Below are 13,865 nucleotides of genomic sequence, written 5' to 3' on the forward strand. Positions count from 1 at the left end.
CTGTCCTTAGGAGAGACAGGATTTTTGGATAGCAAGTGTCAGTGTTCAGTGTTCTTGCATTGGCTTTGGTGAGAAACTGCAGAACTGCAGAAGGCTCTGCACAGAGAAACTCTAAGAACAAAGAAAAAATTATTTGGACTTTTTAAAACTAGTTTTTTCTCATTTTACTTTCATTTTCTCTCTCTCTCTTTTTATTTTCTTCTCTTCTTTTCCCCTTTTCTGTTTTCTTTTTCTTTCCCCTCTCCTCTTCTCTCCTCTTGATTTTTTGAAAGCTGGATATCAAAAACCTGGCAATTACAAATTCCAGACCTAATGTCTGTTGCACAATAATAATTTTATTTCTTTAGAGTTAGATTTGCAAAAAGAAATCCAAGTTAAAACCGCAAAATATTCCACTGTTTCTGATTACTTAGTTTGCTCAGATCACCTGTGTACCAGCACTGGTGTATGAAATCTTACAACTGCTTTTCAGGAAAATGAGAATTCAACCTTTATTTGAATTATGTCCATTTTGGGTTATTTATTGGGGCTTTTAAATTTGATTTTTTATTCATATGAAAAGTTCCATCTGGGTCTCCTTGGTATTCATTGTAGTAATGACAGCTTTGACCAGGCTAGAGGAAACAGAGTGGAGAGTTCAGTCATGTGTACTGACAAGGGAGTTGGATAAAACCCCTTATTTTTTACATTACTGATACATTCTTAGTCTCGAGAACTTGTTGGATTTTGAAATGAGGTTCTGTAAATTCCTGATACCACATAAAATTTAAAAGGAAAGAATGTGCAGGTTTTTTCTGTGAGGTATAATTTGAAGTCTTCCTGTAAATTTTTTCAATTTTTTAAAAATTATTCTGCATGTTAATATTTCATGACAGGCCATGGCTGCTCCTAGTGATGCAGAATATTTCAGTCTGGTTTAGGTCTGGTACTTGACACAGCCATCTGTACTACAATGATGAGAAGTTCCCTTATTGGGAAAAAAATTATTTCCAACTCTTCAGAGCTGCTGTGTTCAGTGTGAATAATTAATATCCAGAGGTATTAGCAAATACTCCATCCTTGTGAGAGTGACCTCTGAGAAGTGATACAGCCTCTTTGCCCATGGCTATCAGAGTCTATTGACAACTACCATTAAAAAAAAAAAAAAAACCCAAACAACCAAACAAAACTCAAAATTATTTCATTTAATATGATGGAAACAGCAAAGGACTAATGCTGCTTTGGGGAATCAAGCTGGAGATGAAAGAGACCAGTCCAAAAAGGCCAAACTCCCCCAGATTCCTGGGTTTGTTTAACAGCCAAAGTAGTGTGGACTTAGGGTTTCCTGGCAGTCTACTTCAAACTGAAAAAGGAGAAAGTCCTTCAGGTGGATGAGAGAAATTGGGATGTGTTCTCCACACACTGGCGGCCAGGGCTGGGGACCAGGGCCTTGACCCATCCCCTGCAAACCCAGCAGGGCCAGCAGAGTCCTGCCCCGGGCATCTGCCAGTGTCCTCCTGCTGCCAGCTGCGGTAACAGCCTTCCCCATGGGCAGTGGTGCTTGCAGAAACCAGGCTGAGCTGGCCTCACACCATTATCACCTCCTAGAAGCCCTGCACAGCCCTGGACAAGCTGCTGCTTTGTCTTTTCATAGCCTGAGGTAATTAGTGCCTGGCATCTGTAGAGGAAAGAAAATGCATAACACCGGAGTTTCTAAGATGACACTGTTTTCATTGTGGGTTTAATTTTGCAAAGAGCATAAAGGCAGATACATCAAAATGCCAAGAAGCTTCTTTTAATTAAAGCCTCTTTTTCTGTTTCTTCTTTAGATTTGCATATGTATTGAGCCATTAAAGAAAAAGATAAAAGGAGCCCCAAGACTGTTTATGCAAAGCCTTTATGACTGCAGCTACTTACTTTGCAGGAGAAATTATTTTGACTGCAGCAAGTTATAGTGTGGCTTGACAGAGCTCAAGGCTGCTTTGTAGTGCTCCAGAGGCAGACAGTGTTGGGAGGTTTCACCTCCCAGCATAGATTCTGCACCCAGGTTTTATGCAGTGCTCTGCCTGTTGTGACATTCTTATACCCCCACTCCTGTTCACCACACTTGGGGTTACTTGGTTGGCCCAGGTTTGGGGGAAAAAGAATGGATTACAGCTCCCCTCCTCAGTGCTGAAGCTTCCTCTGCTACAGCTTAACACCCACACTCTGATTATTTACCACTCGTATATTGTGCCTTTCATGAGGTACCTGTTATGTACCTCCTCTCCAGATTAACACTGCATTGTCCCTGGCTGTCGTTGGCAGCAGGTGAAAAGTTGCCTCTGTCCAAACCACCAGCATAAATCTTCCAGACTTCTTATCCCAGACTTCTTCTATCACCTGGGAAGCTTGGGATCAAGATCTGTGTTATTTAGTTGGCAGGACAGCTTTTGGTGGGTTTCACTGAGGTTAGTTAATTACCCTGTAACATTTTTCATCAGCCTTGAAATAGTTAGCAAGGACATTTGGAGCTGTGCCTCACTGTAGATGCTGTTTGACTTCTCTATTCCAGGACTAACAGCCAAATAAGTTCAAGTAAAATGATCCAAATTTTACAGTGCTTATTCTGGTAAAATTCACTGTTTGTTTCCCTTAGATAAAGATTAAGTAAGAACCAAATCAGAGCTTTTGGAACTGGCCCCTTAATAGCTGGAAGGAACACTGGAGACATCTAATGGAAGATCAATGTGTGAGAGTTCAGTACAGAAAACACTATATTTTCTTTTTCTTTTTTATTTATTTTCTTATATATTATCTACAAGCACAAGCTTTCATATTTTTAATGTAAAAATGCATACAGATCATTATATATATAAAAATCAACTAGCCTTGTAGCAAACTGCCAGATCCAACTATCCCCAGGTTGGGGACAACCTGTCTGGATCCAGGTGCAAACCCAGTGGCTGATCCTCACTTCCATCTGTAGTTGCACCAAACCCCCAGATACAAAGATTCTCAAAGTTCCAGGGAAGTTTTGGGTCCTGATCCAGGTCTTGCAGCACGGGCGTGACTAACTCTTCATCAATTGAAGATAAATATTTTAAAAACTTCATAAATGACAATCAACTTGTTGAAGGTAACAAGTATCCCTTTCACCTTTCCTCCCCATTTTTATCATCTTTCCCATCCTCTCTCTGCAGAAATGGCAGCAGGCAGAGGAGAGAAATTCAGTGTTAGTGTCACATACACACACTTAAACAGCAGCAGGAGAAATAGAATTGAATCTGTTGATGTCTGCTGCAGAAAGGCTACTGAATGTGAGTTCATGCTGCACTCAGCCTTTTCAATGCTTGGGCAGTTTTGGGCTCAATTGGCACATTGTGGGAATATGACAGATTTATAACATGTCCAGTAATACGTTGCAACATTGTGAGCAGCAGTAAATCAAGTTGCATTTAATGCTATGTAATGCATATCAACAAAAATGGCTTAGAGGGAAAAAAATTAATGAGCAATTAATTAAAGAAGTTTGTGTTAGTTTTGGAGGAAAGGTTACAACATGGCAGCCTCCTTTTTGACCAAGTATTTATCTTGTTTGGCAGTTTTCAAATTCAGGTTTTGCAAAGGATGTTACTATTTTTATTATAGGTTCTTTATGTAACAAGGGATGTTTGTGCAGTGGAACATTTTATTTTCACCAGGATTTTATAATTTATCCACACAGACATTATAAAAGATAGAATTTGCTGGAAATCTTTTGGAAAGTATGAGGGCCATAACTTAGCCTCTCCTTCCTTACAACTCTTCTCCTGTGAATGTGATTAATTATTTTCTCTCGTCATTCATTTAGAACCTTTTTGTATTTTAAATGCAGCTCCGACCTGAACCCCAAGAAAGGATTTTCAGCTAAAAGAACTGTTGAGGTTTTCTGAGAGGGATGAACCAATTGCTTAGCATGCCAAAGTAAAGACATGACTGCGGTGCCATGGGATTGCAGGTAAGGATTCTGTTTACTTCGTGTACTGATTGGAAAGAGAACAGAACCTCAGTGCTTCAACTTGCACATGCTCCCTCTGGCTCCTAATGGAACTAAATTGCTGGCAAGTTCAGTCCCTCAGCTAAAGAATTCTGGCTTGTGAACAGGCACTAGCTCGCTCTTTTACACTTGTGTTGATTCTGCAATACTAAAAATGACAAAACCTCTATTTTTTTTATTTTTTTTTTCTTTTTAAAAGAAGTTAACGGTGTGATGAGTAGTTTGGGAACAAGTGTGTCACGGAGGCCTGTTGCAAGAACCCCCTGCCCAGCAGCACACGGTGGAGTTTCCATTGCAGTGTGTCCAGCTGATGTACAGCAGCACACGTGAACATGAGGACCAAAATACAGACACTGATTCCAGGACAGTGAAATGAGATTTTACCACCTAGAATACAGAAGCAGAGAAAACAAACAGCAGCCCAAATAAAATATACATCTGAATGTGATGTTCTTTGCTGGTTGGGTAAAAGTGAAAGTTTAAAAAAAAGATTACTTTGGTGAAATATCTTTAAGTGAATACTTTTAATTGAAGTCCTAATTTGGAGCTTTTCTCTGTTCACGTGGATATACAGATCTGCCTCTTCAGCGTGTTCCACCACCTCTATGGCTTCCTATAGCTCTACAAAGTGCTAGCCAGCTAGATTTACTCACTTTCCTACATCTGTGGCAATTTGCATTTGGTAGGCTTTTGGGGTTACTTCCTCACAAATAACCACACACAACGTGGAGAATAAAGCTGTAAGCAAATGCTGCAAGGGGCCTGTTCCTCAAAGGAGAACGCTGCTGATTTGTGACCCCAGCCCTTGGCTGTGGTTCTGCACGTTGACAGTCTGAGCTGCCCAAAGGGATGCTGCACCACTGCTGGGGACCAGCACAATCTGAATGAACAGCTGCCAGTCTTGGTGCTTGCGTCTTTTAGCAGTTAACAAACCTGCTAGACAGGAGGCAAAACTTGGCAGCTGGTTTAAATGAGATGATGAGGGAGAAGGAAAGCACTGGACACCTTTTATCCCAGGCACTAAAATCTGATAAAATGCATTTCTGCCTCAATGTGCCAGATAAAAGTCACCAAAAACCTGCACTGCTTTGAGCCCCAGAGTGCTCCAAGCAGCATCTGGGGGTTTAAACAGCTGAAAATTATGGTCTTTTGATACGGCAGAGGCCATTCAGATCTGATTTACATTTGGGCTTAGACTTTAAATACTTGCCTTCCCATGGGTTCAGTTCTTCTTCGGTATAAAATAAACTAAGAGGAACTAATTGAATAAAAAAAAAAGACAAAAAAAAATCTAAAAACTACCCGTAGCTAAATTAATACTAATATGGTTCTTTTTTTTTTTTTTCAGTTTTATTTCCCATCACACATACTCCCATTTCCCCAAGCACAGTACAACACTTTGAGGGGGAAATGGTGAAATGCTGCTGGACTAGATGGTTATTTCTGGAGAAGTCTGCAGTTTCAGAAGAGCTGGAAGAGCAGCTGAACTTTAGCTCTCTTGAGATGTGTGTCTAGCTGGCTAAACACTCCAGGAAATAGACCTTTCCTCTATTTTTTGCATACCTTGCTAAGAACATCAACGCTCATGGATTTGACAAAAATAACAAGGAAGGAGTGAAAGCATACAGTGAGCCAACTCAGAGCTGGTGAAGGTGTCAGGTGAACTTTCTGTTTCAACACAGCAGCCTCTACACATATTCAGTCCTGGAGAACACCGGCTGTGATGGTTGTTGATGGACTGAGGGCTGAATCTTACTCTCCAGTGGCTACTGAGCACCTGCCTGGCTGGAAGTGATGTTTAGGCACTACTGACTTGCAGGGGATTGGAGCTACTCACGTAGAAGCAGAAGATTCTCTCTTGGTTGCCAATCCCCACAATTCTCTAGTCATTTGGAGTTCATTTGGTGGTTTGTTTTTTTTTTTTTTTTTCCCCCACATTAGTCAAAAGCAGTGTGGCTAAATGCATTTCAAAACAGGAAAATAGTATGATTCCGTGTTACTCAAAAAAGTGGTGCTGTTTGTCTTTTTGGGGTTTTTTTCTTCTTTGCAAAGATTTGACCATTTCTCATGAAACGTGCTCTGTTTCTCTGGCTTAGGACGGCTCTTTTTAGCTGCTGATTTTGGTGAGCATCTTATTAATGGCCTGCTTGACGTGGGTGGTGGAGCTCCGCCGCCGAGTCTTGCCCTGGACCATCTTGCGGCGCCGCACCTCCCGGCAGAGCTCGTAGAAGGCCTCCATGATGTTGCCCTCTCCCGTGCAAGCAGAGCACTCGTAAAAAGCACACGCAAGTTCCGTGGCCAGCTTTTCACCTTCCTCCGTGCTGACTTGCCTGGAGTGATCCAAGTCTGCTTTGTTCCCCACCAGGATCAGGGTGACATTTTTGGGCTTTTTGACTTCATCCAACAAGTTCTTAAGCGGCAGCATTTCCTCGAAGCTGCCTCTGTCCGTGATGTCGTAAACCAGCACGAAGCCCTCGCCCCATCGCACGTGTCCTTCTTTCTGAATGGCATCCTCCTGTTTGAAAAGACAGGAGAATGCCTTAGGAATCTGATTTGTGAAGACAGCGGGCCTTCCGAGAGGTGCTGGTCCCGCAAAGCTGTGTGCATCTGCTTCACTTTGCTCACATCACCTTTCTTATCACCTGGCATAGGAGATTATTCCACCCAGTGCCATGACCTGCCCAGGCCTGTGCAGCACCTGCACCTGCCATGTTTTAAAAGGGAGACCTGACTGTGACAAATCTGCTCTTCACTCTAGTGGGAATTAGTGCCTGAAGCTGTCAAGCCTCATCACTTGACTGTAGAAATAGACCATGGCTTTGTGCCTACTCGTTGGGCTGGCCCCGAATAAAAAGGCGTGACAACAAAATAATTTTAGCCCCAGAGTAAGCCCCTTGACTTGTTTGTTCTTCCAAGCAGGATCCCTCCCTCGCAGAAGGGTGTGGATCCAGCATGGGGGAGGAGAGACGGGGTTCTGCCCAGAGGCAAATCTGTGTCCCCAGAGCAGGGCACTCCTGCCACCGCCTGCACTGCTGCCACCACCACCGTTTGCTCCCCTGCTGCATAGCCCAACAAGGCACTGGGTAGCAGCAGCACATGTGCCCACGCACCTGGCCAGCTGTGTCTAGTATCTCCATGGAAACCACCTCATCATCAATGGTAGCTTGGTGACGGTATGTCGACTCTAAAACAAGAACACATGTTGTGAAACGTATTAAAAGAACGTCATTTTCTTGTCTTTTCTTTTCTTTTCTTTTCTTTTTTTTTTTTCAGTCTTCCTCACAGATCTCCCAGCATAAGAGCAGACACGTGACGTGCAGTTTTTTGACTAAATTTTCTTTGCTGGAGCTCTTCCAGCCACCCTGGAGCACACTCAAGTCCCCTTCTCTAAAACAGCAACCCTTACCTCTCTCCATAGGGCACAACCTTTACTTCCCCATGGGTTAGACCTGCAAAAGCCTGGTGGATGCTGCAGCCTGCACCCAGCAAAGGACAGTTTGTTGTGGCAGAGAGCTCTGCAGAGCTGTATCCCATTTTTCCTGTTTGCTCCCAGGGAAGGCTGCTACCTTCGGAAGACAGCACCACAGCTCTCAAGGTATCCAGCTCAACAGACTGTCACTGCACAGCTTGTTGATCAAAACCAGTATGGTTGCAGATCAAGGAACCTAACCACTAAGCCCAGGCCTTATACTGTGAAAAAATTACAGACCAGTTAGGTATTTTAGGAATGTGTGTTTTAAACATGCTGAAATCATCACATTCCCCTCTTCTGGTAAGGGATCAAGCAGTGATTTCCCTGTTTATGATTTGTAAGGATAACCAGTGGGCATTAAGCATTTAGACTACGGAAAAATAAAACCCAACAACCCTATTTACTGTCCCAGGTTTTGGAACCAAGCAACTAATCAGAAAACTAATGACAAAGCAGCTTGTTTTATCTTAATAAGCTGATAAGCTAAGTTTGATAGCATTTGACCTAAAATGTGGAAAACTATCTGTGCTAACATTCAGATTTATTACTGTTGCTAGCTCACAGATGTCCTATATCAAAAGACAAATATGTATTCTGTAAAAGTCTGGCCAGTGACTATGAATGCTTTGCATTGTCAGAGACACAATTCCTTCATTTGGTGTAAATCTCTTCAATAGGAACAAAGGATATCTTCTTAGGAAACACATTGTTTTAACTTGAACTTCTGGAAGGGCTCGTGTTTTGTGAATGCCTGTTTTCATTATTCACTTAAGAATGTCCCCTCTTCACAAGCAGGAATGTTCCAGTGCTGTCAGTGCTGCAAACAGTCTCTTCCCAAACCAATAATGTCACTCCCTGCCTGTGCCACCTTAATTGCTTTAACAGCCCAGCTGTCTCTACCAGGGACAAATGGTCAATTTGCTTGGGCAGATGGCAAGCCAGCTTGCTGTGGGGTTTCAGGCCATGAAGGCTGGGTTTCTTAAAGGCTGTAAATACCCCTTCTGGATGGTATTTCCAGGCTGTTGAAGGAGCTGGAGTCTCCCTTTGTGATCCTGAGGCTGTACCTACACAGCAGAGTGAGATATGTCAGAGTCCCCTGGTGGAATGTGTTATCTGTGCCTTCCACACATCCTCCTGGCTGCAGCAATTCCCTCAGGGAATGCAGAAAAAGCAGGAAACTAGTTTGGTGTTAGAGCTGCACCTTCAATGAGTTATTTCAGTGTTCAGAGCTAGGCAGGGTTTCCCTGTGTAGTACTCCAAGCTCAAGGTTAGTTAGGAACTTCTGCTCTGTTTCTTTGGGGGAGCGTGCTGTGGAGGAGAGGAGGCTCTCTGAGTAAGCAGTCTGATTTTAGCTCCTTACTTGCTAAGGCTTTGCCCTGCTCATATGCCTTCAACCATCTGGCCCTGCTTGACAAGTGGCTGCTGAGAGTTTTTCCACAGAACCTGGGGAAGTGCTCACCCAGCCATGACTGCAGGATATCTGTGAAGTGTCCTCAGGAGGCAGGGTGGGGTAGTCCGTACGGATCTTCCCTATGAAATGGGAGAATAAATCTCAAGGAATAGACTTTTGCTCACCGTGCAAAAGCAGCATGAATCTTAAATGATACTTGACTTCTCAAAATAGGACTCTGGCAGCACTTTATGTTGCAAGTTTAACTTGCTTTGGCTGCTCACGTTGGAAAGGAATTTGATCTTGGATGAGTAGCACCGATTTAGGTCAGATCCATGTAAATAAATCTTACTAAATGTGTGTCTGCTCCTATGCTTTGGAATGCGTGGTAGCTGGGTGAATTTTAATGAGGAGTGTAAAACAGCTGGACATTGAAAGCATTTTTGGTGTAATCACAGACATGGCTTCTCCTTCAAGGGAAGAGAAAAATCTGAAGAATCTGGTTGTCTTGTAAATTATGAGCCCTGAAGATGTGAGTTCCAGTCTGCTCACACTGATCCCATGGTACATCACAAAAACATTGTTTTGCTTTGGGATTTATTAGTATCATTTTCCTTGTGGCACTGCCTTTTTTTTTTTCTTTTTTTTTTTTTTTTTTTTTTTTTTTTTGTTTGGTTTGTTTTGTTTTGTTGGTTTTTTTTTTTTTTTTTGGTTGTTTTTTTTTTGAGACATGCAGCCAGAGGGTAATTACAGGGCTTGAGATAACTGCTGGACCTGAACCAACCCCTGACAACACAGGTGTCTGTGTCTCAGCTGAGCACCCTTGACTCCTATTAGAGCTGATGAAATAAAATAGGGGCTGGTGGATATAGCTTGTCTGAGCTCTCTCCTGGAATAAACTGCACCTCAAAAGTACTTGGAAGCCCAAAACTGGTAAGATGAATCCAGGCTGTAAAAGTCTTACGTTTGCATCATCATGGTTAAGCAGAAAAACCAAGGTGTAACACTCTACCAGCAGCTCCCAAGATGATTTTAGGCAACTTTCTGCACTTCAGGTTGTGATTTGCAGCAGGTGTTGCCTGTCTGTTCTCCCTGTGGCTGAGCCCTCAGAGAGGAGCAGGCAGCACTGAGCTGTGCTTTGCTCACCACAAGCTCGGTGTCAAAGCACAGCTGGGGAGCTGCTGTGCAGGCTGAGCCTGCCTGAGCCTGGCAGTGCTGTGGAAATACACTGAATTATTTGCTCTGCTTCAGTATAAATAAGCAAATCTGACCTGTTCTTGCTTGGGGGTGTGCTGTGCTTCCAGTCATGTTCCCAGTGAGAGGCTCCAAGGTGTGATGAGTGTGGCTTTGAAGGCTGATGCCAGATTTCAGAGTGGCTCCTGGTCAAAAAGCTGAAATGCCCCAGCACTCCTGCTGTGCAAAGCACTCTTGGTTCTCATGGTTCCATTGTTTGAAAAATTCAGGTTTATTTCAAATATATTTAGAGCTGTCAAAAGGCCTGAGAAGCATGTTGGAAAGTGGCAGTTGGCTTGGTTTTGAGCCACAATAATTCATTAATTAATGAATTAATCAAATGACCACAGATGCTGAATAATTGTGGAAAAAAATTATTTTGCAGGGATAAAAACCAACTTCCCTGGGGGCTCTTGGTGTTGATAAACATATTACAAATATCTCTATTCTTCTGAGCAGTATGATTTAAAAAATACAGGAAAAAAACTTACTTTTGTAGGGAAAGCTTTGAAGCCCATGATCCACAGACTGTCTGTGCCACAGCTTGATCACATCACATCCTGGCACTGTGCTTCCTGTGACATTTTTAACAGAGTTTTGGCCTATGAGACTTGGCTGGTCATCTCTCAAACCTTTCGTTTGTCCAGGACTATCCTGTTTTTCTGAGTATATTTGTTCCAGAATATTGTATTTTCTAGACAAAAGCTATTATCTGGAAATTAATTTCTAGATTTTGAGTTATATTTTGAGTGGTGTAAAACGTTTTACTGATGTAAAAAGCCGTTTTCAATACTTGTTTATTGGGATATGTCACAGCTCTAGAAGATGATCGTTGCATGGAGGTGTTTATTGGTTTTAGGAGTAGGTAAATCAGCTGAGATGGAGCAATAATATTTTACAGGCAAACTTAGGCCAGTCTGGCCTGTTGATTGCTTTTAAGTACAGAGAGACACAATCTCTCTTTCCATATAGAATTTTAGTTTTTAGTTGATTTTTTTTTTTTTGTTTGTCAAGAAAGGTTACTAAAACAAGGATGTACAAAAATATTTTAAGAAATTTTGGTCTAATGGTGGTTTTCAGCCAGGTGGATCTGAGAAGTGCAAGAGATCTGGAGAAAGACTTCTTGTGAGTGATTGCAGGAGAGTTTTCAGAGCAAAAACCTCAGGTAATAGACATGAACTTTAAAATCATGGTTAAAGTCCTGTGGGATGGCAATGCCTATAAGAATAAAACTCCCCATAATTAGTTCTGCTAACAGAATAGATGTTCTTGTTTATTGCTTGGAGTGGTTTTGTTGGTACCTCACTACTCATTTAGACTCCTGCAATCTTTGACACCCATCAGGTGCAGCTGTCACATTTGAGAACAGGGACTTTGACAGCCCATTGGGGGGAAAAAAAATTATTACTAACCCTGGTGTTGTTCTCCCACCCCTTCCTTGACCCAGCCCCGCTGAGGTCTGTCCCCCTCTGCATTCCTCTGCTGCTGCAGGAGCTTCTGACATTTTAGAAGGGCCCTGTAAGCTGAGTGTCTCCTCCTGACTCAGAAAGTCTCTCCTGCCTTCTTCCTTCCTTAACCCAGCTTTTCTCAAAGCACAGGGGAATTTATTTTTCTTGCTGGCCTCTGGCTGTGTTCCCCCTGTTGTTTACCTTACAGGAGGGTTTGTATTCTGCCACCACCAGTGGTTTTACAGTGGTTTTACAGGACCACAGTATAACACAGTACCTTGTGTATTTAGCACATATTTCTAATGCTAATGCAGCATGACCTCATGTGTCTCTCTATTCATTAATACCACAGACCCCCAAACGAGAAAGGCTGGGTTATTTATTAATAATACCATCAAACAAGATGCCATGAATGGTCATTGCATCATTTTTATCACGTGTAAAAGGAGAAAAACTAGTAAAAATAATGCTTCTGAAAGGAAACCTTGTGACTCTGATAATTGGACTTGGACTCCTCAATGTTGTGTCGTGCACGTGTAGCCCCAGGAGTCAGGAAATAGGGAAGGAAAAGTTCCAGGAGGTTGTACACCCCCACAGGTGTGGTGTGCTCTTAATGTGCAACTGTCAAGCCACACAAACCCTCGTGTCAAGCTACAAATTTCAACCAAAACACGGATGAAAGAAGATGCTTGTTGGCAGAGCTATTTAACCCAGGTCTGGAGTTTCCAGCCTGCTTCACATGCAGTGAATGCTGCTTCTGGAATTCACGTGGTGATGTGCAGACGGGTTTCTTGTCATTTCTGGCTGCCCTCTCCAAGGCTACCTTTGCCCAAATCAGAGCTGTGACTGCAGTGCTGCAGGTGTTCCCAAGGGCTCAGGTCAAAGAGGGCACAAAAGGAGGCACTGAGGGCACCTGTGCTCGCTGAGCTGCTTTCAGTGCCTTTTTCAGTGCAAGGTGAAGCTCTCAGGGTTTCTGTTCTGTGTAAATCTAGGCTGGGTTAGGCACAGCAACCCTATTCACATCCCTAAGTGTTAGAACTCTGGTTACTGAGAATTTTAGACTTTCTGTGCTGACAGATACTGGCCCCCAAGAGAACACTGCATTTGACCTGAGCTGTAAAAAAAAAAAAGCTTCCAAAATTGAATTATAGAACTGGGATTGTGGGTGTGTAGTTTAAAGAGAAGTGTGTACTATCACATGGTAGAAAACTTAAAGTTTTAGAATATAGTAATATATATATATATAAAGCAAAATAGAAGTTTTAGGGCAGAGTCTCATCCTTTTTTTTCACCTTCTTCTTCACAGGTTTAGGTAGTATTATACAATTAGATAAAAAGTCTGCATTGTGGGCCACGAGTATTTAGCTATTTAAATTAAAAGTAAAAATAATTTAGTTTTCATTTCTTAATTAAACAGTTCATCCTTAAAAAGCCTTGTAGAAAGAGAGATACTTCTCCATTTTTAGTTTGTGAAGTGAAGTGCTGGAGAACTCACAGCTTGTGAAAGAATAATACAGGTAAGAACTAAATCTGAGTCAGAACAAGAAACACCATCTCACACATTTAATCCCAACCTTAGCAAAAAAACCCAAAACTCCATTACCTAAGGAGGGCCAGGGTAGTCAGCAGGCAAGAGCCTCTGCACATGGCAGGGTTTGGGGCTGTCCCTGGTCCATGGAGATGGGCAGAGAATATTTGTAGATGACCTGAGCAGAAGCTTCAGGTGCCATGGGGACTCATGGGGGAAAAGGATGCTCCATGGAGCACAAGGACACGTGCAAATAAACAGCTACTGTAATGTGAAATATGGGAACAAATCCAGGAGGAATGAAGCTTGATCAGGTTGCTGCCTAGTGAGCAGTTTGGTTTTTACCAGGTTTTCCTATTTTTAATTAAGTGGGAAGGTAGTAGATGGCTAGTATGAACATAGCCCTAATAGACTATAAAGTTCTCATCTTGGTATGAGAGGATCTGTTGCATCCCTAGAATTCCCTCTTTTTAGGTAGAACACGTGTAGTATAAACCTAGTCTAGAGAAAACCATTTTTTTTGACGTGTTGGTATTGTCAATAAATAATATTTTGGCCTCCAAACAGAAATTGTAGAATAGTTTTCTTGAAGAGGACTCTAAAAACAATGAAAAATATCTTTCTTTGTTACCTCCTGCTGCATGCAAATATGATTTTTCTGCTGCATATGAAGAATGGGTTTCTTTTGAGAAGTGAAGTGGTGTTGCTTTTCCTTTCCTATTGGTTCTGTCCTCATTCAACTTCTGCTGGGATAGACAAAGAAAATGTGGGCAGGTACCTGGAACTGAGTCCATCAA

The 13,865-nt window shown here is 42.3% G+C and overlaps 1 protein-coding gene across 3 annotated transcripts in view; it reads right to left on the bottom strand.

Moving 5' to 3' along the window:
- Nucleotides 1-2,675: 2,675 nt before the first annotated feature.
- RERG (RAS like estrogen regulated growth inhibitor) overlaps nt 2,676-13,865 on the bottom strand; it is a 94,381-nt gene continuing 83,191 nt past the window's right edge. For all 3 annotated transcript variants that reach the window (XM_053978215.1, XM_053978216.1, XM_053978218.1), the window contains exons 4-5: nt 7,108-7,181; nt 2,676-6,512 (exon numbers count right to left, since the gene is read on the bottom strand). In XM_053978215.1, the coding sequence (XP_053834190.1) occupies nt 6,105-6,512; nt 7,108-7,181 (482 nt within the window). In that variant the 3' untranslated portion in view covers nt 2,676-6,104. The remainder of the gene's footprint in view (nt 6,513-7,107; nt 7,182-13,865) is intronic.

This window comes from Vidua macroura, chromosome 5 (assembly GCF_024509145.1).
Source record: "Vidua macroura isolate BioBank_ID:100142 chromosome 5, ASM2450914v1, whole genome shotgun sequence".
NCBI classification, from domain to species: domain Eukaryota; kingdom Metazoa; phylum Chordata; class Aves; order Passeriformes; family Viduidae; genus Vidua; species Vidua macroura.